This window comes from Peromyscus californicus, unplaced genomic scaffold (genome assembly GCF_007827085.1).
Source record: "Peromyscus californicus insignis strain IS unplaced genomic scaffold, ASM782708v3 Scaffold_21__1_contigs__length_65335640, whole genome shotgun sequence".
Lineage (NCBI taxonomy): Eukaryota > Metazoa > Chordata > Mammalia > Rodentia > Cricetidae > Peromyscus > Peromyscus californicus.
In genome coordinates, this window is record NW_026294514.1 from 33,133,792 (window position 1) to 33,158,600 (window position 24,809).

The 24,809-nt window shown below is 40.4% G+C and overlaps 1 protein-coding gene across 1 annotated transcript; it reads right to left on the reverse strand.

Annotated features, from left to right (window-relative positions):
- Positions 1–5,859: 5,859 nt before the first annotated feature.
- Positions 5,860–22,557, reverse strand: Ccdc195 (coiled-coil domain containing 195). Its single transcript, XM_052750604.1, has 3 exons — positions 22,326–22,557; positions 11,882–12,107; positions 5,860–5,992 (listed from the first exon to the last, which is right to left on the reverse strand). The coding sequence occupies exons 1-3, from the start codon at positions 22,555–22,557 to the stop codon at positions 5,860–5,862; spliced, it is 591 nt and encodes a 196-aa protein (XP_052606564.1).
- Positions 22,558–24,809: the final 2,252 nt, after the last annotated feature.

The following is a 24,809-nucleotide window of genomic DNA, read 5'->3' on the forward strand; positions in this document are numbered from 1 at the left end:
GTTTGTAGACAAGTTTCTAAACAGTCTTATTAAATAAGAAACACAGAGCCAAATACAGAGGTGCAAGCCATAGAGATCAGAGCAATAGCCGCCAACTAACCTTAGTTTACCACCGCACCATAGCTTCCCAAGAGAACCTTTTCCTGTCTAACCTGCACCTTTATTGCCTTCCTGTTCTGCCTTCTCATTGGCTCTAAGCCCAGTCACATCACTTCCTCATCATTGCCTGTCTGTACAGACCTCCAGGTCTCTATGGTTGGTACTAGGATTAAAGGCGTGTGTCACCATGCTTGGCTGTGTCCTTGAACACACAGAGACTCTGCCTGCCATGTGATCAGATTAAGGGCGTGGGTTACCACAGCCTGACTTCTGTTTATGGCTATGACCTCTGATCTCCAGGCAAACTTTATTTATTAACATACAAATAAAATATCACATTTCAGCACAAATAAAATATCACCACAGGAGTTCCTGTTTCAAGAAGGAAGAAATATATGTTGTAATGAAGCAACAGCTTGCCCCAGCATCAGTCCAGATGTGACCGTAAGCAAAGGTTATGACAGAGATGAAACAAGACAAAAGAAAACAAAACCCTGTAGTTTGTGCAGACAATATGAAGTCATTCACATAATTGCTAAGGTACTAGAACTAGACAGGCGGTAATTGGCTTACTTCTTGGATACTCATCAACTCTTGCCGTTTAGCGGATTACTTCCAGCATGTTGAAAGGTATAGTGATGAGAACAGAGGTTTTCCTCCTGAGCGGCCGTTGTCCTCTTACTTCTCAGTGCTGAATCTCTTATAGTAGAGAACAGGGTTAATTGGATGTGATGGCTTCTATTAACTGTCAACTTGTCAGAATCAAAGACTACCTGGGAGACAGGCTCTCCCAGGAGACAACACCTGTGAGGAATCATCTTAATTGAGTTAATGGAGATGGGAAGGCCCAGGCTCAAACTGAGCAGCACCATTCTCTGGGTTTGGCATCCTGGACTGAATAAAAGAGAGAAGGAGAGTTTGAGCGCGTGCATCCATTTTTTTTGCATCTCTTTTTGTCTCCATGGCAGATGCAATGTGACTAGCTATTTCAAGCCTATTTTTTCACTTTGGGTTCCTTGCCATGCTGGACCACACTCTTGAACCATGAGCCAGATTAGAACCCTTTCCCCAAGACATGCAGAGATGACCAGCCACACTGGTGGAAGCCCATGAACTGTAGACTAGTGGCTGTGGAGCCGCCATGGGACTGGATTAGGCCCTTTCAATATGGAAGACGGTTGTTTGGCTTGAACTGTTTGGGGAGCACGCAGACAGGGGGATCGAGATCCATCCCTGGTGCATGGACAGGCTTCTGGGAGCCCAGTGCCTGTGTGTGACACCTTGCGCAGCCTTGGTGCAGTGGGGAGGGGCTTGGACCTGCCTAAGCTCAGTGTGCTGGGCTCTGCTGACTCCCCATGGGAGACCTCGATTTGGGGAATGTGGGGATGCGGGGTGGCTTGAGAGGGAGGGCTGGAGGGTGGGAAGAGGGAGGAGATGGGATCTGTGGGTAGTATGTAGAGTGAGTAGAAAATTTCTTAATAAAGAAAAATGAAAAAAAAAACCCTTTCCCCTTAAGCTGTGTTTGTCAGGATATTTCATCACAGCAACAGGAGACTAAACTAAGACATTGGACAAAATGTTACCTCAAAAATGAAGGGTGTTTCAGAGACCAGCGTTTTCTTCTACATGGAAAGCTTTGGTTGTTCTCCCCAATTTTCCATCATGAGAGAGTTCTTAGTCTGTAGCAACTATGCCAAAACTAAACATCCTAAGACTGAGCGAGAAAAGGAAAGATGTGGATCCAGGAATGAATTGCGCTCAGAACTGGAGATGAATGAGTGGAACTGGGGCCTAAATTCTATCCCTGCAGGAGAGGGCTGGTGTATTTCTTGGGATGTTAAGACAGAGATGAGTGTCTGCGTGGGTTTCACAACATGGGACCAAGCAGTTGACAGCATGCACATGTGTATGTGTGTGTGTGTGGGTTTGTGTGTGTGTGTGTGTGTGTGTGTGTGTGTGTGTGTGTGTGTGTGTAACAGTAATAAAGAAGAGGTTAATAATTTGACAGCGAGTGCAGGAGACACAGGAGGAATTGGAAGGGATAAAGGGAGAGATGGAAATGCTGTAAATACAGTACTCATGTATACAATTCTGCAAAGATTTAAATAAAAAATAATTTTGAAGTAATCAAAAAGAGGAAGAAAAGGGGCCATTGAGGATGTGACTGGAAATCTGACTTCCACAGGGAATCATATTTTAGAAAATCCTCGTCAACAGAAAGTTTACTCTTTCTCTGAATTCAAGGTGAATGGTGTTGCAAGTTAAACGTTTCCAGTTGGGTTTTTAGCAATTCCAAATTATTAAGCAGAAATATGAGACCTAGTAAAAGTAGTCTTTGTTCTCATTCTCTCTCCTTTTAGAAAAGGCTGTGGTAGTCACTGAATGCTTGGTGTGTCTGTGGCATTAATGATAGAGACAGATACCACAGGAAAAATCTTCAACTGGCCGTTTATTTATTCCTACATGAGGAGGAAGAGTGTTCTTGGGCTGTATGTGTTTTCTACACAGATTGAGTGAATGGAGAACGTTTAAGTTAACTAGTACACGGGCATCAGGAGGCAGTCTCTTTAGGAAGGAGCATCACTGAATCAGCAGTTAGGGGAGACAGCATGATGAGAAGTATGTTTCTATATACTGACTAACCTTCAAAGTGTCCTCTCCTTTGCCTGAAGCTAAAATATTTTGAGAGAGAAGTTTCCAGGGAGTTGTTTTTAGTTCTTTATGTACAGCCTAGCACGGTGGCCCCAGAAGAGTCCAAATCTATTATACAGGGAATATTATACATATTCCCAACATATTCCCATCTGCCAGCATTTGATGGAAGTTAAACATATCTGCAAGTGTTCCTACCCATCATCTTTCCTTCTTGAACAATGACCTTAAACTGAGCAAGACCAGTAGTATATGTATTTTCCCCAGACAGCATCTCATGGTCCAGGATGGCCTTGAGATTGGGATGCACCTGCCTCTATCTCCTGAGTTCTGGAATCACAGGTGTGTGCTTTCAGCTTTCTGTGGTACTGAAACCCAGAAAGGTGCATGTTAGTTGAGCTCTTTGCCAAGCAACCCACATCTTCAGCTCAGAAATAGTTTTAAAACAAAGTCTGTTCATGTGTTCTTACCTTCTGTTTCTCTTTGGTGACATATGCCCGGCTCTGAGTTTGACTGTGAAGGTGCCGAGCTTCACTGTCCAAGAGGATTTCGTTTCTCCTAGCACCCATCTTTTTCTCAACCCCAAACTTCCTTATCCTCTTGGCATCCTCTAAATATAGCTTCCAGATCCACTTTCTGTTTTGGGATCTGTGCTTGAGAAATTATGTTTAAGTCAGAGTTGAAATCTGGTCTCCTAGAGCTTACATCTGGCTCCTACTTTTACTGTGTTTGACTTCCACAGACTTAAAAAAGTGAACATGTCAGTATTTATGAATCAGAAGGTTGTGCATAAGAACCTAGATTTTTAACACCCCTTGACAAAGGGGCCAAATGGCAATACCATGTAACAAAGGTGACCAACCATGGTCCCTTTCACATGGGGCTCATGTGGGTCTGCTCTGGAGTCCTCACTCATTTCCATTACTTGTCTGTCCCTGGTAGGCATTTGATTTTCTCACTTAAATACAGACTACTGGAGGCCTGGTACATAACACCTGTAATAAAACTCACTGGTTACTGTATGGCTGAAATTCATTTCATGTCACTTGTCATTCATTGTATATAAAAATGTTCTCAGAAATCTTAATACTCAGTACTCTAGCAAGTCAGGGAAGAGAGGGTTTAATTTTAGAGTTTAGATTTTGATGACTGCATGGGCTTTTTTGTTTGTTTGTTTGTTTACTTGCTTGCTTTTGCTGGGCAACATTGGATTCATATAACAGTCAGTTCGGTTTGGGGTAATGACCATAAACAAAATAATAGCCACACACTACTCATTGAGTCTGTCATTATGCTAGTCACTGTAATTTCCTAATTTTGACAGAATGTGAGTGGCTGTCATGCATTACTTTTAAAAAGTCCCGAGTTTGGGTAATGTTTCTCACTCTTAAAAAAACGAAAACAAGCCGGGCGGTGGTGGTGCACGCCTTTAATTCCAGCACTTGAGAGGCAGAGCCAGGCGGATCTTTGTGAGTTCGAGGCCAGTCTGGTCTACAGAGCGAGATCCAGGAAAGGCACAAAGCTACACAGAGAAACCCTGTCTCAAAAAAAAAAAAAAAAAAAAAAAAAAAAGAAAACAAAAACACAGTCTAAATGTGAAACTCTAAGGATGCAGTGAATGTAAGTATGCACTAAAAAAACTCATGGCAGCTTCATAGTTAACAGCTTAGCTTCCACTTAGTGTGTCTTTATTCCTTGGTGGATGTGTTTTTATATCTCATCTGTACCTTCCCCTCCGGTTGTAACCTGGTCCTGGTCTCCAGTCTGCTATGTTACAGTGAATATTGCTAATCCTGAATGAAAATGATAAAGGAAACATTTGATGCTATTATGTTGCTTTCACTTCTGGGTTTGTTGCTTGCTCTCTCTCCATTCCAGCAGTCTACCTGTGACTGTTGGAGACCTCTGCACGGGATCAGCATGGATTGTTCCTACTTTTGCCTGGCTATTGCTTCTCCTTCAACATGCTGCTGGAATTGGAGAGCCAGTGGGCCTCTCTTTCTTAGGTGTTAACAACAGCAGTGACAGGCGTAGCTCTCCAACAGAAAGCACCCTGGAATACTTATTTAAGAAGGAAAACTTCCGCCGGGCGGTGGTGGCGCACGCCTTTAATCCCAGCACTCGGGAGGCAGAGGCAGGCGGATCTCTGTGAGTTCGAGGCCAGCCTGGACTACCAAGTGAGTTCCAGGAAAGGCGCAAAGCTACACAGAGAAACCCTGTCTCGAAAAACCACAAAAAAAAAAAAAAAAAAAAAAAAAAGAAGGAAAACTTCCAACCTCCTTTCTATTTTCTACCCATCCAGTAGATCTGAGTCAGGGCCTATGGATCTGCATTTTAACACTGCCAATTTTAAAAAAAAATCTTTGTTTGAAAATTACATGGGTTTTTATAAATAAGGTTATTATAAACAAGAGTGAGAGAGAGTCTTTTGACCAAAAGCTCAGGAGTTGGGGTGCTCTGAGAATTTCAGACCCTTGAGTGATAATGATTTGAATTTCTTTTCTCTTCATAAGCAGCTGTGGTGTCTTTGCCTATGGTGGTTCTGAGTCCATAGTGTATTTTGGGGTATTTGCTTGTGCTCACATGCCAGTGACTGGCTACTACTAATCAACGAGCATCCATCACAGAAGAAATCGGCTAGTAACGATGAGCTATCAATACAGCAAGAATTGTAAGGATCTCCATGACTTTCTTACTTTCTTTTCTTCTTCTTCTTCTTCTTCTTCTTCTTCTTCTTCTTCTTCTTCTTCTTCTTCTTCTTCTTCTTCTTCTTCTTCTTCTTCTTTTTTTTTTGCCATGAACCAAAATAGTTTTTCTAGGTTTGCTGGGACCTCATCTGGGAAGTGACCTGGTAGTGTTTCCAGACGGTACACAGCACAGTGTTGCACACTCAGCACACACAAGTTCCAGTGTCACCTGCTAAACACTGGACACACACTTGCCCTTCAAATTCAGCAACAAGACAACACGATCATTCCTATTCCTGGACTCAGTAGCGGAATCCTGAGGTTTTGTGTGCCTTACTGGACATTTGGGCAGAATTCTTCCTTAGGAAGGTCACCGACACAGATCGTGCTGTGCCCGTCTCCTGGGCATCTACTCCTCATTTCACACATCTTTTTCTGCAACGATGCTTAGCTGGTCTGTGGTCTGATTTGTTGAGTACTTCAAAGGATGCAAATTTTTGGGAACTGATGACCCATCCCTAGGTAACTGGAAACTGACTGTCTTTGTCTTCTCCCTACATGGAACAAAATAAGAGAAAAAAAAAAAAGACATTTTAGTGAAACATAATACGTAACATTTTCTGTTTTTCCAGTCATTGAATACTGCCCGCAGTGTTAAAAGTTCATTTCAATGTATCATAATACTTATTTTCTTAGTTGCTTAATAATAACGTGAGAATGTATATTGGAACTGGCTTTTTAATTAAGCCCTGTGTATAATGCTGATAAAAACGTAAAGACCTCAGTTGAATATCATGCTGTTTTAGGCAGAGTCTCACAATTCTGTGGTTTAATTATGTCAGACATATTCAACTATGAAAGCACATATTAACTACAGATCAATCTACTTCTTTTGACTCTGAGATCACAGAATGTCCATTGTGTGTTAACCACAAAAGGGACAAGGGAAAAGAGCAACAGCTGGTGTCATTTGAGGGACTGGATCCCTCCATTTAGCTCCCTTCTCCTTTTACCCCCCAGTTTTATGTAGGTTTCTGACCTTCCCCAGGAGAAATTGCTCTTAAGACTCAGTCTAAAGAGCAGTGTTTGAAATGATTGCCTTGTCTTCACTGTTGTTTGCTTTTGTGGTGGCTAAGGGTGGAGCTTCACAGAATGGCATTTCATGGCCTGCATCTCAGAACACATCTGCACCTTCCCTTGGGAAGAAGGTGGACCAGGGCTTCCATGTGTTAGGATCAATAAAATCCTAAATAAAATAAAAACCACCGCTGCCAGTTCATGACCCACACACTCAACTATTTCCCTGTGCTCCACAAACGCTGTGAGGTAACTGCTATAATGACTCCCATTGCACCAAAGAATAGATTGTGGCAAATGACACATTAATAACTCTTTCCAAGAACACGCTATTTGAAAGTGATGAAGCCAGGGTTTTAGCCATCTCATTCCAAAGGCTACCCTTCCTAACCACACCGATGTGGAAAAGTACAGATTACTTTTATTAGGATAGGTCTGTTTTTTCCAATCAATAAATTTAAGTAAAAATTATTACATTTATTTATTGTGTATATTTATGTTTGTGTGTACACATATATGCATTTGTGTGCCATGGGACACATGTGGAGGTCAGAGGACAACTGTGGGACTCTGTGCTCTCCTTCAACCTTGGGGGTTCTGAGGATGGAACTCAGATCATGGAGTTTGGCAGTAAGTGCCTGTGAGATAAGTCGCTGGCCCTCCAACCAGTAAATTCAATAAAACAACATCTTTAATTTTGCTTTTCATTGTCTACCTGGACCCAATTCCTTAATTTTATTAACAACCTGAAATTACTTATCCTTTAAACATAGAAAGAAAAGATTGAGTTTCCATATCAAAATAAAATTAAAATCTTAACTTTCGTTTGGAAAGCTTGGGTTCTTAGGCACATTGATTGAAGCATTGTTCTGAAGAAGGATTACTTTCATGGTATAATAATGGAAAATATCACAGGCAAATTAGGCTTAATGTCTGATATGATTAAAAATCCAGCTACAAAAAAGTTGGTCCTCAATTTATCTTTGTAAAACCCTGAAAGTTTCTAGGAAGGAAGTGAACTTTCCAAATCAGAAGGATGATGATCTGCCATTTTACCAGTTAATTCCTGAGTATGTAAGAGACAGAGTTAAAAGGACTATAATAAAATATATTAATTCCTATTAAGTGATTGTCTGTCACTAGAAGATTTTTGTGCCAATCCAGATGTTGTTTTTAAGCCAACCCCACACTTCTTTTAATACAATCCCACACCCAATATTTCTGATTTAACTAACTTCTAAATTCAAGCTGGATTCTGTTCTCCAGAGTTTATTAGCTGGCAGCTTGGAAGCTGGAAACCACTTTGGTTCAGAAAGACAATACTTTGTAAACATTGGCTGGTTCCCCAAACTGTCATAAGAAACAATATAAATTGAAATGGGAAAGCTAATAGTACTGTAATGCTCAGCCCCATGGGTCCTCTTAAGTTCAAAAATTAAATATTCTAACAATCATTATATAATTTCAAAATATATAGATACAAGATAGCCATCAAAATCTAGAGAGTAGTCATTCATTCAGGTAGTAAGGTAATCAACAATTTTCCTTCTGTGTATGCTAAAGTATAAAATATACTTTGTACAGTACAGGCATATTTTACTTAAAAATTTTTGCAAGTATTTTTTATAATGTTCAAGTTGTATGCTTTTACCTTTTATTATTTTTTTTGCAATGAATAATAGTCAACTAGTTTTGTAAAAGCACTGAATGTTATACATACATACATACATACATACATATGTGTGTGTATTTGTATATACTACATATGTGTATATGGTATAAGTTAATTTGCATTATTAAAAGAAAATAGCCCATCTCTATCTATCTTTCTTTCCTCCTTTTCTCTGAAGATACATGGTTGCAGGAACTCAACTGTTTAATGTGTACCTCCTATTTCCATATCCCATGCCTGACTTGTTAACAGACTTATCTGTCTCCAACTGTGAGATGCACCTAGAAACCATATCTACAGTGACTTTATAGTCTGAAGTCTGTTCTTATTTTTGCTATTCTTGTCAGCCTTTTCACAATAGAGCTTCCTACATAATCACTTAAAAAAAAGGAGCAGATTAAGCAAGAGAGTCTTTGGCCATGCTAAGCTTCTTCCTTGAGCTTGCTCATCCTGTTACCTTTTCTTGAAACACAGCAGTTTTGATCCCCCTAACTGGGGCTTTTGCATCCAGCTATTCTCAACACCTGGGGAGTTCCCCTCTCAGATACTTTGGGCTCATTCCCTTTCTTCCTTCCCTGGTTTTGGCTACAGTACCAAGTGTTTTAGCAATGGTCACTCTTACAACCCTTCACTTCCTTTTATTGCCTCATTTCCCTCTGTAGTTGTTAACATAATACATAATTTATGCATTTTTGTTCATCGATTATCTTTTCTGAAGAGACACACTCCAAAAGGGATTTTTGACAGTTGTTCCCTGCTGTGTAGCAGGGCCCAGAATCCTGCCCAGAAGGTGATACCTCAGGACACATTTGTTGAATGATGGATAGGAGTGTAGCAAAAGTAGAGAACCATAGACAGAAAGGATCAAAACCAAACTCATGATGACATTTACCCCTAGGGAGGATGGAGGGCAGACACAAAAGACCTTCCCCTTACTAAACTCTCATTGATGAATACACTGATGTTTGTAATCGCTGAGGACCTGTGTCTTTAAAAATTTCAAGACATTTCTCAAAATCAGATTTTCAATAATTAAGGGGGCAAGGTAGTATTGCATAGCATCTCCCCAGAGTCATCCATGATGGATCCCGTTGGCTGTCCACCTTCATTTTTTCCAACTCCTACAGTTTTTCCCTAAGTTGTGGTATCTCCAAGTTTATGCCTTTTGTTGTTCTATGGGGTTAACTTTTCCACTTTTCTTTGTCTGACTAAATCCAACCGTCTTTATGACTCAGGGTAACTTTCTGTTCTCTAGTGGAACAATTTTCATTCTGTCTTTTGAAATCGAAGTGCCTTGGCCTCTGCATCCCACACCCAGTGGGAAGTCTGCACTCTTTCCAATACTTAGAAGAATTCGTGCAGGCGTGTGGTTATTTCTTGATTTGATTTCCTGCCACCACTAAGTGCGATGACTCATGTATTCTTTCAGCAATACCCTGCCCCCCCATCACTGTGATAAGCCAGTCACGAAGCCCACACTCCCTTTTCTTTATTTTTCTACTTGACTCATGCAAGACAGATGTGTGGAGACATGGCCAGAGTCAGAGCTTTACTGGGGGCCTGATGGAAGAGCTGGGGGAAGAAGTCATACTCCTGCATGGTAGACTTTATAGTAGACACTCTTGCCCTGAAGGGGCCCTTGACTGTGGTGGTATTGTGTTTCCCAAAATATTGTACACCCTAATAAACTTATCTGGGGTCAGAGACAGAACAGCCACTAGATACAAAGGCTAGAAAATGGTGGCACTCACACCTTTAATCCTAGTACTCCAGAGGTAGAAATCTCTCTGGATCTCTGTGAGTTCAAGGCCACATTGGAAACGGCCAGGCGTGGTGACACACATCTTTAATCCCAGAAAGCGAGCCTTTAATCCCAGGGAGTGGTGGCAGAAAGCAGAAAGATATGTAAGGCATGAGGACCAGAAACTAGAAGCATTTGGCTGGTTAAGCATTTGGCTGGTTAAGCTTTCAGGCTTCTAGCAGCAGTTCAGCTGAGAGCCATTTGGATATGAGGACATAGAGGCTTCCAGTCTGAGGAAACAAGACCAGCTGAGAAGTTGGCCAGGTGAGGTTAGCTGTGGCTTGTTCTGTCTCTCTGACCATCCAGCATTTCACCCCAATGACTGGCCCCGGGTTTGATTTTATTAATAAGACTCTCTAAGATTCATGCTACACTTGACTCTACTCATGCAGTGGCTGCTAGCTGTATTTCATCCTCAAGACCCCAAGCTTATCGGTCAGTTGTTTTAACTTCCTCTACTTCTTAGGCTTCTCCCAACTCCTACTATTTACTTTTTGTAGCTAAAACCCAAATAAGTGACAGAAACAACCTAAGGGAGAAAGATGAATTTTGATTCACAGTTATTAGAAGGTTTACGTCCATAGGTTCTTGTCAAGTGCTGGTGGGCAGAGCGTCTTTACCGTCAGATTCAAAGAAAACTCCCCTCCCCCAAATTCTAGTGCCTATTCCCCTCTACCAAAGATGCCATTTCCTTATCACTGTCAGAAGGAACAAATGGCTATCTGTGGTGCCTATTAGCATAGCAAAGCACATGCTGACCTCTAGGCTTCCTCAGTCCCACAAGTGTCTGTGGCTCTTCTCAGTTCTTCTTGCCCCTGCTCTAAATTTTTCTAACTTATAGGCTTCCCTCCTCCAGCATCTCATTCCCTTATACTATATCAGCTGTACACCCTCTTTTTTGTCTTCTTGTCTTGGTCCCCTCTCTCTTGTCCCTCTCTTTTGGTCACCTCTTGGTCTTTCTCTCCCACTCTCCCCATCTCTCTCTTTCCAGTCCAGTCTGCTGGCCATGTTCAGTCTAATACTTTTTCCCCCTGCTCTGGACTCTGGCAGACACCTCTGGCTGTACCCTCCCTCATATCTACAATAAAAACTTTTCCGGCAACCATACCTTGGAGTGGTGATGCCGTCAGTTTATACATTTACATGAGTAGAACATCTTGGTGGCAGGGGTGCATGACAAGGGACAGCTGTTCACATTCCAGCAGGTAGATCAAGGAGAACTTACAGGAAGAGACTAGGAACTGACCCCAGTGATTCACTTCCTCCAGCTAGGTTCCATCTTTTAGTTTCCACAGCCTCCCTAAATAGTGCCACAATCTGGGATACCAAGTGTACAACATGTAGGACTGTGGGGGACATTTCATAAAAAGTCAGGACATTCCCTAAATACCAACATGTGTGTTTTGGGGCACTTTTGCTTTGGCTCTTGGACCTTTGGGACTATGCCTAAATAGTTTATTCTTTTAATCTTCTCCCAAATCCCTTCATGAGGGACTTTCTCTTTCTGAAAGGAATTGTGTGTTTAGCTCCTAAAGTAGCTCTTCTTCACCCTGAGACATACTATTGTGTGGTCAGTTTGCCTGTGTGTCCTCTTCATCATCTAATGGCCTATTGTGTGAAGTCTTGCGTTAGTACCTGGTTCAGAGTATGATTAATGCTTGAGGAAGAAATAAAGACCAAGTTTTCTGCTCATTACAGGCATCTGTTGGAAGGTGCCATTTGACCTCATTAAAATTTGTTCTTTTAATTCCCCAGATGGGCATCAATGAGATGGAAATTATTTGTACCCTAGTTTTGTTTCCTCCAGTGGATACATCCTGATTTGTTTAGAAGGATGCTTGATGATCCCTCAGTTGGTGCCTGTAAATTAACCAGAGGCACAGTGAGCATTACCTGCAAACAAAACTGTGATCAGAAGATGCTCTCTGGCTAGAGCTGTTGCTGTTATAACCATCTGCAGCCAATGACTTTTCTTCATTGTCTTGATTTCTAGTTGAAGGATGTGCTGATGATGCTCCAGTGATGTTTGGAAGTCTGTTTCTAGCTTTCCAGGGGTCACTTGCTGCATATGAGTGGGCTGATGGAGAAATGGAGTAGCGTCTAACAATCATGACATTGCCTGTACAGGAAGCACAAAATTCAAGTTGAAAAATACTCTACCCTTAACGAGACTTACAAAGGAAAAATTATGTTGATCATACTTAGGTGATGTTGAAAAAAGATACCTATTTGCTGATTTGTGTGACAAGTGTTAGCTGATCATAGCCCCATGCTGGACACTTTTTCAAGAGAGGGGGTAGTGGACATCATGAAAAATTTGTCTGCATAGAGCTTACGGTGTGTGGCTTATGTAGAAAACACACCATAAGCAAGCAATACATGACGTAATTCAGATGATGACAGATTCTAGGAAGACAAAATTGATGAAAGCAAGGGATGGAGACATATGGAAGAGGAGATGAGGTCATTTAATTGTGTGGTCAGAGAAAACGCTTCAGGAACATAGAATTAGCTCATAATAGATTATTGTAGAATTTTATGGTTAACTAGAACAGTGTGAGGAGCCCAAGTGCTTCAAACATGAAGTAATAATGAATATCCAGAAATGTTAATTGTCCTAACTTGATCAGTGTACATAATATATATATATGCACACACATATATAGATATATCATGCTATACCCCATAAACATGTACAATTATTATGTGTTAATAAAACTGAAAATGTGTTCCATGAGATATAAATACTAATTATACTGACAATATTAAGCATCATATCTGTAAAATTGTATAAATTTCATCATGTTTTACTCCATAAATATATACTGCTAAATAGTAAGTAGAATTTTAAATATAAAATGAACAGAGGCTCAGATACAAACAAATTATAAACAAGTCCTTAAAATAGGGATGTCGTGGAACTTCTAGAGATAGAAATTCTTGAAGGTCTCCTCACCCTAGACTCCAGAAAAATGGGTTCGTTCACTGTCCTTGGTCACCTGGATGGCCACAGTAATTCAGCTGGTGGTTCCTAACTGGCCTGTGGTTGCATGACTTGGCTTTATTTGGTCAACAGGAGACAGCTCACTGAGATCTAAGAACAAGACAACATGGAAGCAAGCAGAAATGCTTTCTATGGGCAACTGAGTGTTTCTTCCTGATGGTAGATGGATGGCTTTAGTTCCCGAGGACTTGCAGTTCAATTTCTGTCCTGTTTGCCAATACATTTCTTCCCTTGAAGTAAACCAAATCTTCTTCTTGTTTTTTTTTTTAGAAACTGAGAACTGTGGTTCAAAGAACTATATTTTAGGGAGTCTTGATTTCTCTGACTCCCTCTTAACTCTGTGACTTGAGGCTGATCATTTGACCTCTGCTTGAATATCAGTTGTCACCTATGAGGATAGCAGTTACCTCATGGGTTGCTTTTCATTTTTCAAGGCACTTTCTGCTATGCTGCTTGCTCTGACTTTGTTATTGGCTAGCACGGAAATGTAAAAACACAAAAGCTATGCAATGGGTTTATGTTTTGAGAATGCCAGAACCACAATTATTGATTAAAATTTGCCACGTGCCATTGCAGAAAGAAGACAGAGTTATGACATTGCAAAAAGTGGAGGCTGACCTGGCCTTGCATAGTTTACAAGATGAGAAGATGCATTTTTAGGCAAGAGTTTAGGGCAGATATGTGCAAATTTATCTGAAGTGATTAACTGTAAATGCCATTCATAAATTGTCTTTAAGTGCTTCCAAGAGCTGTCGTGTATACCGTATGTAATTGTGTCACAACCAGTTTTTGAAACAGAGACATAAAAGTTTCTGTTCAAAAGAATTAGAAAACTATCTATCCATCCCGAGTCCTAGGGAACCCCACAGGGGAAATCATGCTGATGATAGCAAAGTTGAGTTTATTTTTATTTGAGACCTGCACTTAATATGGGAACGATTACCAAATAAGCTCTTTGCTCATCTCCTGGGTCACAAAGTATCCTTTTTTTTTTTCTTTTCAACACAAGGGAAGAAATATTCAACCCAGCATCACAGGATCATTAGTCCAATTTCAAAGCTCACTGCCAAATGCAGTTTACTTGCCAGTAAAGGATATGAGTAGATTGGAAAAAATCAAGACCCTGCAGTGCTGGGAGTTCCCTGAGATTTTTCTTTCATCCTCCTCATTGCAAATTATAACATTCATAGTACCACGGTGTGAGGCTGCACAGAGCAGAAAGGACAAGGAGGCATTCTCGAAAGTGCTGGTTAGATTTTTATATCTGCCGGGTGGCGGTGGTGCACGCCTTGAATCCAGCACTTGGGAGACAGAACCAGGCAGATCTCTGTGAGTTCGAGGCCAGCCTGGGCTACAGAGTGAGTTCCAGGACAGGCTCCAAAGCTACACAGAGAAACCCTATCTTGAAAAACCATAAAAAAAGATTTTTATATTCATCAAAACCCATGCAATGCAGATGTTTCTGCAGACATGTGTTATCCAAGGAGAATTCATTCTGAGTAGGCACTCTGTAGATTCATTATGTGATATACATTGTTTACCAGCCAACAAGTATACCCCCGAGTTGTAGCTCAGTTCTTGGCCTCAGGCAATTAAAGAAGCAGCTAACTCTAACTCACAAAATGTCTCCTTTGTTTTCTATCACTGTGTCTATCACACAACATTTGGAAGAACTCGTGGTTCCCAGTGATTTGTTTGCAGGTCCTGGGAGTGGATTCCTGTCTTGAAGAAAGGCACATATTTCTGTTTTATGATATCTAGTTATCAAGGGGTAGTTTTGTAAGATTCTGTTTTCAAAGGTATATTGGGGATGTTGCTTTCTTAAGTGTTTTGCGTTTTATAGTCTTATCTGCAAAATAAGGGGATTTTTATGGGATGCACTCCAAGATTCCTTTGTAATACATTTCTAGGTTCCAATTGCAAGTTTGAATTTCAAATGATGTTGGCAATGTATCATGAAAACCTCCAATAAAAACTTGTAGGCAAGTCAAGTAGCAATGTTTTCTTGGCATAGCTACTGTTTTTTGATGGCCATCACTGAAAAATTCACATTGGTCTTGGTTGTATTGTTTTATTTAATCCTCTCAGAGCCTATGAGACAAGGTCTGTCACTCTCCTTATAGTACAGGTGAGGCGAGTATACGTTAGCAGATTCATAGAAACAAGAATTTTACTGTTGGAAGAGGCCTTGGAAGATATCTGGTGTAACTGACTTTTTCCACAATTTGTGTGTGTGTGTGTGTGTGTGTGCATGTATGTGTACGTGTGTGTCTGTATGTGTGTGTATATGTACATGTGTATGTGTGTGTGTATGTGTTTGTGTATATGTGTGTGTGTGTGTGTGTGTGTGCGCGCGCGCGTACATATGGAGGCTAAAGAATGATCTTGGGTATTGTCCCTCAGATGCTGTCCATTTATTTCTCTTCCCTCTCTTCCTCCCTCCTTCCCTCCCTCCCTTCCTCCTTTGCTCCCTCTGTTCTTTTTTTCTTTCTTTTTCTTTCTGACAGTGGCCTTTACCTGCCCGGAACTCACCAGGTGAGCTAGGCTTGCTGGGCAACGAGCCCCGCAGACCTGCCACAGTCTCTCCAGTGCTGGTTTTACAATGCACTCCACCACATGAGACTTTTTTTTACATTAAAAAAAATTGTGTACTCAGTGTTCAAAATAATGAATTTCATTATGAGATTCTTTTTTTTTTTGTTTTTTTTTTTTTGAGACAGGGTTTCTCTGTGTAGCTTTGGAGCCTGTCCTGGAACTCACTCTGTAGCCCAGGCTGACCTCAAACTCACAGAGATCCGCCTGCCTCTGCCTCCCGAGTGCCAGGATTAAAGGAGTGAGCCACCACTGCCTGTTTTTTTTTAATGCCGAATGTTGTTTATTGAAGGAGGGAAGCGGTCTTAAATACAGGCTTACAGCACAATGGGAGAACCCCAGAGGGCAGAAGTTCGCTACCGATGTTTTACAATCTTGCATCTAAGCTGTTAACACCCATTATGCAGGATACACAGACAAGGAACTTCCCTTAAGCATTCAGGAGGGTGGAACTTGGCAGGGAATTAGCATAGGGAGGATATCAAGGTCACGGTCAGCAAGCAAGGTAACAGTTACCCAAAATGGGGGCCAGGGCCTCCTTTTAATAATAAATGAGCTTCTGACTTAGGTTGCATGGGACATCAGCAGGTCACCTTCCCTGTCATGGAGACGCCTGTCCAGGCCACACAGGCGCTCTGTCTTAGGTTGGTGAGCAACCCCCAGGCATTACCAGTCTCTGAATACTCATTATCATATACGCTCAATCATGTGTGAGCTGCAGAATTAACTGCTGCCAAAGATCTCAAAGATTGCTGGGCTTGCAATCTGTGTGTTCAACACAGAAAAGATCAACAGAAGTCCTAACCCACCCATAGCCAGTAGGCTAAAGGCAACTGAGCCATTCTCTTCCTTAACGAGCCTTACTGCAAATTGGAGTCTTTGTAAGATGGTATCCCAAAAGTAAATGGAATTTGAGTTTATAAATTTATAATTTTCAAAGCCAATCAAAATGTACATAACTATTGAATTAAATTTATCATGTCCAATAGAATGAAAGATTAATTAACTGTTGTAACTACTTTTGCTGCCAGGGTCTCCACTGTGCTAGCTGTAGTAAGCAATTATGAAATGGTAATCCCAGAAACAGTAGCAGTGGTGGGCGCCATTGTTATAACAGCAACAATGGCAGTAGCAATGTCAAATTCTCTTCTGGAGTGTGTGGGCATCCACTGGCATGGATACAACTCCAGGAACACGAACCACCAAGGCCCATTTTTCTTGATCCCAGCACGACTTAAGCTGGCAGCTCTGCAAAAGAACAACTAATGCTGGGCGGTGGTGGCACATGCCTTTAATCCCAGCACTTGGGAGGCAGAGGCAGGCAGATCTCTGTGAGTTCGAGGCCAGCCTGGACTACCAAGTGAGTTCCAGGAAGGGCGCAAAGCTACACAGAGAAACCATGTCTCTAAAAACAAACAAACAAAAAAACCCAACAACCAAACCAAACAAACAAACAAAGAACAACTAAGAACCATAAAGAAAAAACAGGCAGCTCACAAGGAGCAGAACTAATGGTCTCATAATGGCTACATTCATGTTCATAAATTTTAAGGTATCTTCAAAGGGGGCTAAATGAATTTCAGGAGGACAATAAGTGTTGCACAGAGCCACTCCTGAAAAGTAGGTACTACACCAGCTTGAAGAGGATTGTGAAAATGAAAAGACTTAGCTGGCATGCTACTGTTAACAAATGGATGTCAGTGACCTTAGGGTTATCCTTAATCTCCAAGGTGTCTGGGTGACATGTTCACAAACATACTTGAAGAAGCAGTTACCATACATTACCTTCTTGAAACTGGGACCTCTTGGTCCCCCTTTTTCTTCTTGAAAATGGGACCTCTTGAAACTGGGAAACTTTTGCAGGGCAAAAGACACGGTCAATAAGACAAAAAGACAACCTACAGAATGGGAAAAGATCTTCACCAACCCCACATCTGACAGAGGATTGATCTCCACAGTATGTAAAGAACTTAAGAAACTAGACATCAAAATACTGAACAATCCAATTAAAAAATGGGCTAAAGAGCTAAACAGAGAATTCACAAAACAAGAATCACAAATGGCTGAAAGACATTTAAAGAAATGCTCAACATCCTTAATCATCAGAGAAATGCAAATCAAAACGACTCTGAGATACCACCTTACACCTGTCAGAATGGCTATGATCAAAAACACTAATGACAGTCAATGTTGGAGAGGATGTGGAGCAAAGGGAACACTCATCCACTGTTGGTGGGAATGCAAACTTGTACAACCACTGTGGAAATCAGTATGGCGGTTTCTCAGAAAATTAGGAATCGAACTACCTCAAGACACAGCCATACCACTCTTGGGCATATACCCAAGGAATGCACAATCATACCACAAAGATACATGCTCACCTATGTTCATAGCAGCACTATTTGTAATAGCCAGAACCTGGAAACAACCTAGATGCCCGTCAACTGAAGAATGGATTAAGAAAATGTGGTACATATACACAATGGAGTACTACTCAGCAGAGAAAAACAATGACATCATGAAATTTGCAGGCAAATGGATGGAACTAGAAAAAATCATCCTGAGTAAGGTAACCCAAACCCAGAAGGACAAACATGGTATGTACTCACTCATAAGTGGATACTAGATATAAAGCAAAAAACAATCAGACTGCAACCCACAGAACCATGGAGGCTATATATATAACATGGGGGACCCTAGGATGACTGTGGCTTATAATAAGTTTTGGTTTTACTCAATTCCTGAGCAAGCCTCAATGAAACATTTCACTATTAAGATAAGAATTTATACTGTATCAAGCTGATAACAGAAAAATAAAATTAAAAAAATAAAAAAAGGGAAATTTGAACTATTAAAAAAACAATCATTATGAAATTCTAATAAGTTCGTATGTATTGAATTCAACTTGTTCCTTGCTTTTGCTTGTCTCCCCCCACCCCATAGACCCTATTCCTTTTTCTAAACAGACTCCCTTCTGTTTCCACATCACATGAATTTTTTAAAGGTCTAGATTCCACACATTATAGGAAACACTTTGTATCTGCTTTTCTGAGTCTGGCTTATTTCACTTAAATGGATGATTTCTAGTTCCATTCATTTCCTGAAAATGATACAATTTTATTCATTTTTATTATACAAGAGCCAAATTATTTCTATGGTAGATGATAGGATTCTATTCTTAAAAGACTGTACATATTTCACCAGAAAACTTAGATTTGATAAAAACCTTTAGCTGGAGAGCAGGATATAATCATGGATTTTATGTGAGGGAGTAGTGTGTGAGTTTTCCTGAGGAACAACAAACAAACAAGTCTATCAAAGTCCATCTTGTGGAACCAAAGAGAGCATTGGGATTACATAGAGAAGCCTGCTGACCCCAAGGCAGCTGGATCAGTGAAAAGCCACCCCAGCATTGGTGATGGCTCATGAAAACTACAACCATTAGCTGTTAGCATGACTAGTGAGCAGCTTGACAGGGTGGATAGTCCTCTGATCATAGCCTCAGCTGTCAACTGACACAAACCTAGACATCTGTGGGAAGAGAAATCTCAGTGAGTCACGGTTTTCATCAGATTGGTTATGGGCATTTTCTTAATTGTTGATTGATGTGGGAGACCCCCGGGCCACAGTGGATAGCACCATCCCTAAATAGGTGGGCCTGGGCTGTATAAGAGAGTATCTGAGCAGTCCAGGGGTAGCAAGCCTATAAGCAGCATTTATGCACAGTTTCTGCTTCAGTTCTTGCTGCCAAGTTCTTGCTTGAATTCCTGTCCTGACTTCCCTTAATGATAGACAGTAATATGGAAGTGTAAGCCAAATAAACCCTTTCCTCTCCAAGTTGCTTTAGACAATTGTAGCACGAATCTTAAATAATCTTATTAATAAAAACAAACCCAGAGCTAGGTTTTGGGGTGAACACTGAAAGATCAGAGAAACAGAACCAGCTACAGCTAACCTCACCTCGCCAATTCCTCAGCTGATCTCATTTCCTCAAACTGGAAGCCTCTGTGTCCTCATCCAAGTGGATCTCAGCTGAACTGCTGCTCAAAAGACTAAAAGGTTAAAAGACTCTAGTTTCTGGTTTTCACGTCTTATATACCTTTCTGCTTTCTGTCATCACTTCCTGGGATTAAAGGCCTGTGTCACCATGCCTGGCTGTTTTCAGTGTGGCTTTGAACTCACAGAGATTCAGATGGATCTCTGCCTTCAGAATGCTAGGATTAAAGGCGTGTGTGCCACCATTTTCTGGCCTCTATATCTAGTGGCTGTTCTGTTCTCTGAGCTCAGATAAGTTTATTAGGGTGCACAATATATTGGGGAACACAATATCACCACAGACAATGGTATTTATCAAAGCAACAGAAAGCAAAATAAGACATTCCTCTTTCCCCAACAGTCCTTACTGTTTGTATAACCTTGGGGGAGAGGACCCTTGTAGATTTCGTAAGTTTCATGGACTTCTTGAGACTTGTGACTTGTTTACTTCCTGAGTCTTAATGAGCCTGGGATGAAATATTTCAAGTTGGAATTTTCTGGGTCTTAATGAGCCTCCCTTTAGGAGGCTAGAAATTCCTATGATATTGCTGTACAACAGGTGCCAAGGTCAGCAATTTGATACGACCTGCCCAACACTGAACAACTGTTCCAAAAACCAGGACTCTAACCCAGATATCTTCATGCTCAGAGTCACATTTTTCCTAGTTCAGTCACTTATTCTTGCAAAAGCATAGGACATAAAAGACACATATCATTTAAAATTATTTCTTTTATTTTTTTAAGGTTATGATATAATTACATCTTGTCTCCCTTCCCTTTCCTCTCTCCAAATCTTCCCATATAGCCCTCCTTACTAATATGTGAAATTTATAGCCCCTTTTCATTAATTGTTGTTATATTAATTTCATAATTAAATTAATTCATAATTGTTGTTATAAATACATTGTATATATATGATGTGTATGGATATGTATATACATATGTATTTCTTAATAATTGTGTGTTTAGATCTTACGAATGCTCTACCATCTTCCAAACTTAATAATATTTACATCCTGAGAGTACAAAGGGTAATGCTTTGAATGGTGCAGTGCTTCTCTTAGAATAAAGTACTAAGATACAAAGACTCTAGTTGCTTTGTTATTTTGATGAACAATATAGAAAAGAGACTTGAGGCAATACTATTTACCTTTAGAGCCAGTCAGTGGCTTGTGATGACAAGGGATGGAGCTATCCATCAGCTAGCATTTGACAATGCTCAGAGACATTTTGTTGTTATTATTTGAGACAGATTCTCACTCTCTCCCAGCCTCACCTTGAACTCACTGTGTTGCTAGCTGCAAACTCATGATTTTCCTGCTTCAGCTTCTCATATACTGGGGTCATTGACATATGCCACTATGCCTGGCTGGAGACAGCTTGAGGGTTGTAACCAGGTTGGACAGGTGGGTGCTACAGCAATTGGTAGTTAGAGAGCATGGAGATGCTGAAGATCATACAACATCTAGACTGACCTTGACAACGAAGAATTAATCAGTACAAAAAGGTCACCATTGTAGGGAATTAGAAACCCTGTAGTAAAGATGTATTACAAATATCCATATCTTTTCTTCCTGTTTTCCAATAAGGAGGTCTAACCTTATAGACTATTCCTTTGTAGTTTTCTCAGATAACCAGTAGACAGAATTTCTCAGATCTGGATAGGAATGTATTTGCAGCTTTGAAATGCTCTCCCTCATCACTAGAAAGAGACATCTCTAATAAGATCAACCAGCAGATGTGACATGTTCCACTGTCAAACTGTTGCCAATGTCTAATTGGCATTGCCTGAAATCTTTGATTAAGAGCTATGAGCAGTTAATTATGTATATCATTTTTACTTGAGTATGTTGTTGTAGATGATCACTGCCAACTGAAATGTAGAATATGTTACTTACTGTTTGATTGCAACCTTTTAAGTAATTATGGAATTAAGTCTCTCCTGTGAAAAATGAGATATTTGACTTTTAAAATATGGTAAACATTGACCTTGCATCTTGAGGTAATATATATATATATAATATCTATCTACCTGTCTCTATCTATCTATCTATCTATCTATCTATCTATCTATCTATCTATCTGGGTTGAATTGTGCATAATGTATGCTCACATTGTAGAAAGAGGAGAAGAGATGGTGCCTGTTATTTGTTGCATACATTCAGGTACTACTTATCATTGCAAATAGTTGCCATTAGCATAGAAGCATGCACTACAGTACTTCCAGGCAGAGAAGATTCAAGGGGTTTAGAATGGAGCCCAGAGTCAAGTGGCTGAGTAACAAATCATCGAGAACCATATTTATCTGATTTTGATCCATAAGCTAACCCACTTAAAAAGTTATTCCTGCTTAATAAATGATCAAGCCAATCAGCATGCACCTTCATTGTTCTACATTTGCAGAATTTATATAGTTAAAGTGAAGGTGGAAAAAAAACCTTCCAAATGCGACTGATTTTTACACATCTGTTCTTACCTTTTCTGGTATATTCAGAAATCATTTTATTGTTTTTGAAATATATAGCTTGGAGAACCTAAAGGAAAATTTGACTAGGGATTCAAAGTTTATCTACTAGGAGGAAGAGGCTGAAACCCATCACTGCAAGTATCAAATGATGAATTTATTGTAGTAGCCCAACAAATCCGTCATTTGGGAGATACTTGAAAAGGTAAGCGTAGCTATAAGCACCACATATGCTCCGGTACCTTGTTCCTGCACAGCTGGTGTGGACCCAGTGGGAATACCACCAGGAAGGGCCCCCGGAGATTGCCCATACACTGCTTCTTCCCTTTCGTCTTCTGATTCTCTCTCTGATCCAGAGGCCGTCTGACTATTGGAAGTCAGCTTCACACGGAGGGCATGATTCTCTTTCTGTAGTCTGTTGATTTCTGCCCGCATTTCTTGGATAACCTGCAGGAGTTGGATGCTAGCTTCCATTACCTCCTCTCCCAGACCAACCTTTTCTCATGAACCAGATACATAATCTACTCAGTGGGACAGGGTCATCCTGCCCATAAACAGTATATGCCACTTGAACAATGGAGCTCATGCCTCCCTGTACCATCTTTCAGCACCTGGGTAAGATTGTCCAAGGAGGTAAAGGATCTTCATGACTTATTCATCCTGGGTTTTGTTTTCCAGAATAGTACTTTTCTATTCTTCATTTCATATCAATCAACAGACATAGAATGCTGTTTGTGTCTGAGATAATGGAATATTTAAAAAAATTCCCAGTAAAGGACAGTTTCTTGTTTCCATCATTAATTCACCATCATGATTGCCATTCAGTCTTTTCTGTTGCCACATTCAGGATCAAATGGTCACATGATCACCAGCTGCTGCAAGTACATCAAAATTGTCACACGAACAATTCTTTGTTTTTGTTTTTGTTTTCTGAGGCAGGGTTTCTCTGTGTAGTTTTGTTGCCTGTCCTGGATCTCGCTCTGTAGACCAGGATGGCCTTGAACTCACAGAGATCCACCTGACTCTGCCTCCTGAGTGCTGGGATTAAAGGCATGTGCCACCACAGCCCGGCCAATTCTTTGCTTTGTAAAATACACTGTAGATCTGCATTCTGGGACAAATTACTAATTTTGACACATGTTGGTTAGGAAAAGCTGATGTTAACCACAGGGTGACATATGAACTAACTATAGGGATATTATTGACATGTGTTAATGGTAATTGTGTATAGCTTCCTCAAGATAGGCAGGTTTCTGTCCATACAGATACATTTGTGCTGTTATTGGCTTTTAGGATGTTTTCTTGGCAGAGGTTTTCCAGGGACATTTTGGAACGTGAGAAGATCCAGAGTGAGCATTAATTTTGAATGGGAAAGGCATAAGGCAGCTACAGCTTTCATTACCCATTTTCTCAACAGGTTTCTTTGTTGGGAATGAAAAGTACAGTCCTAAATAGCATAGTCTCTAATGGCAATATTTAGAAATTCAATGAACATAAATAAGCTTCTCAACTGAGTGAAAATTGATTAGAACACTATTTTCTTCTTCTTCCTCTGTATGTTGACACTTTCTGTCCATCCTAATAGACATTTGTTGACTGACCCAATGCTTTAGCTAGGGATGAATGAACCGAGCTTTACTGCTCTTTTTTACTAAACAAATTTACCTTTGAATACTATTTATTTATGTATTACCAGTACTGGGGATTGAACCCAGGACCTTGTGAATGGTTGGCAAGCACTCTACTAACTAGATACAGTCCCAACCAATACATCCTTTTGTATGTTCAAATTTTAGGATATGTTTATTCAAAACTTAGTCTATGAAAACAAGTAGGCTGTCCTGACACGTTTTTTTTCTATTTTAATGTGAATGAATTTTAGCAAACACTTATGTATGAGGCTCTCTAGAGAGTACACAAGTGGATAATGGAAATGACCATAAAGTAAAATGGGATTCGAATGGTGGCCTAGTCTAACCACCACTGGATGTTCAGATCTGTTTCACAGTCTGTCTGTAATGTACCCCATCTTTGAGTACTTGTATTTTAAGAGAGTACTTTTTTTTTTGTTACTTGTTTTTTGGTATGGAGGCTGTATGTCACTAGCCTAGTTTGGACTCAGACTTTATATGTAGCTGAGGGTGACCTTGAACTCCTGATTTCCCTGCCTTTACATACTGGGATTACACGACCACACTTGGCTTTAAGGGTTCTAGGGATCAAACACAGGACATCATGGATGCTAAGCAAATAGTCTACCAGCTGAGTTACAGCTCCAGCTGTATCTTGCTTTTTAGCTACCCTCTATGTGCTTGTTTTCAGACAGTCTTCTTGGAAGCAGTTGGTAACACATCTCACCTTTGTTTTTATGAAATTCTTGCTCTAGTACAGTGGTTCTCAAACTGTGGGTCTTGGCCTTTTTGGGGGGTTAAATGACCTTTTCACAGGGGTCACCTAAGAACATCAGAAAACACACATACTTCAATTATGATTCATAATAGTAGCAAAATTACAATTGTGAAGTAGCAAGAAAACTAATTTTATGATTGGGGGTCAGCACAACAAGAGGAACTGTATCAAGGGGTCACAGCATTAGAAAGGTTGAGTACTACCGCTCCAGCAGGTTTCATGAGTCTCTATTCTCCAGAACCAACATTGCCTATTTCTTCAGCTATTTATTGTTTAATGTGGTTTCAAGGGTATTAAGTGCATTGTAGACACTCTTT

Excerpts from the sequence above, each read along its gene's own strand:
- Ccdc195 (XM_052750604.1), bottom strand. The coding sequence starts at position 22,557 with ATGGAAGCTAGCATCCAACTCCTGCAGGTTATCCAAGAAATGCGGGCA. Across the intron at positions 12,108-22,325 it reads ACCAGCTGTGCAGGAACAAG|GCAATGTCATGATTGTTAGA; the intron begins GTACCGGAGCAT and ends CTTCCTGTACAG. Across the intron at positions 5,993-11,881 it reads GATCACAGTTTTGTTTGCAG|GGAGAAGACAAAGACAGTCA; the intron begins GTAATGCTCACT and ends TGTTCCATGTAG.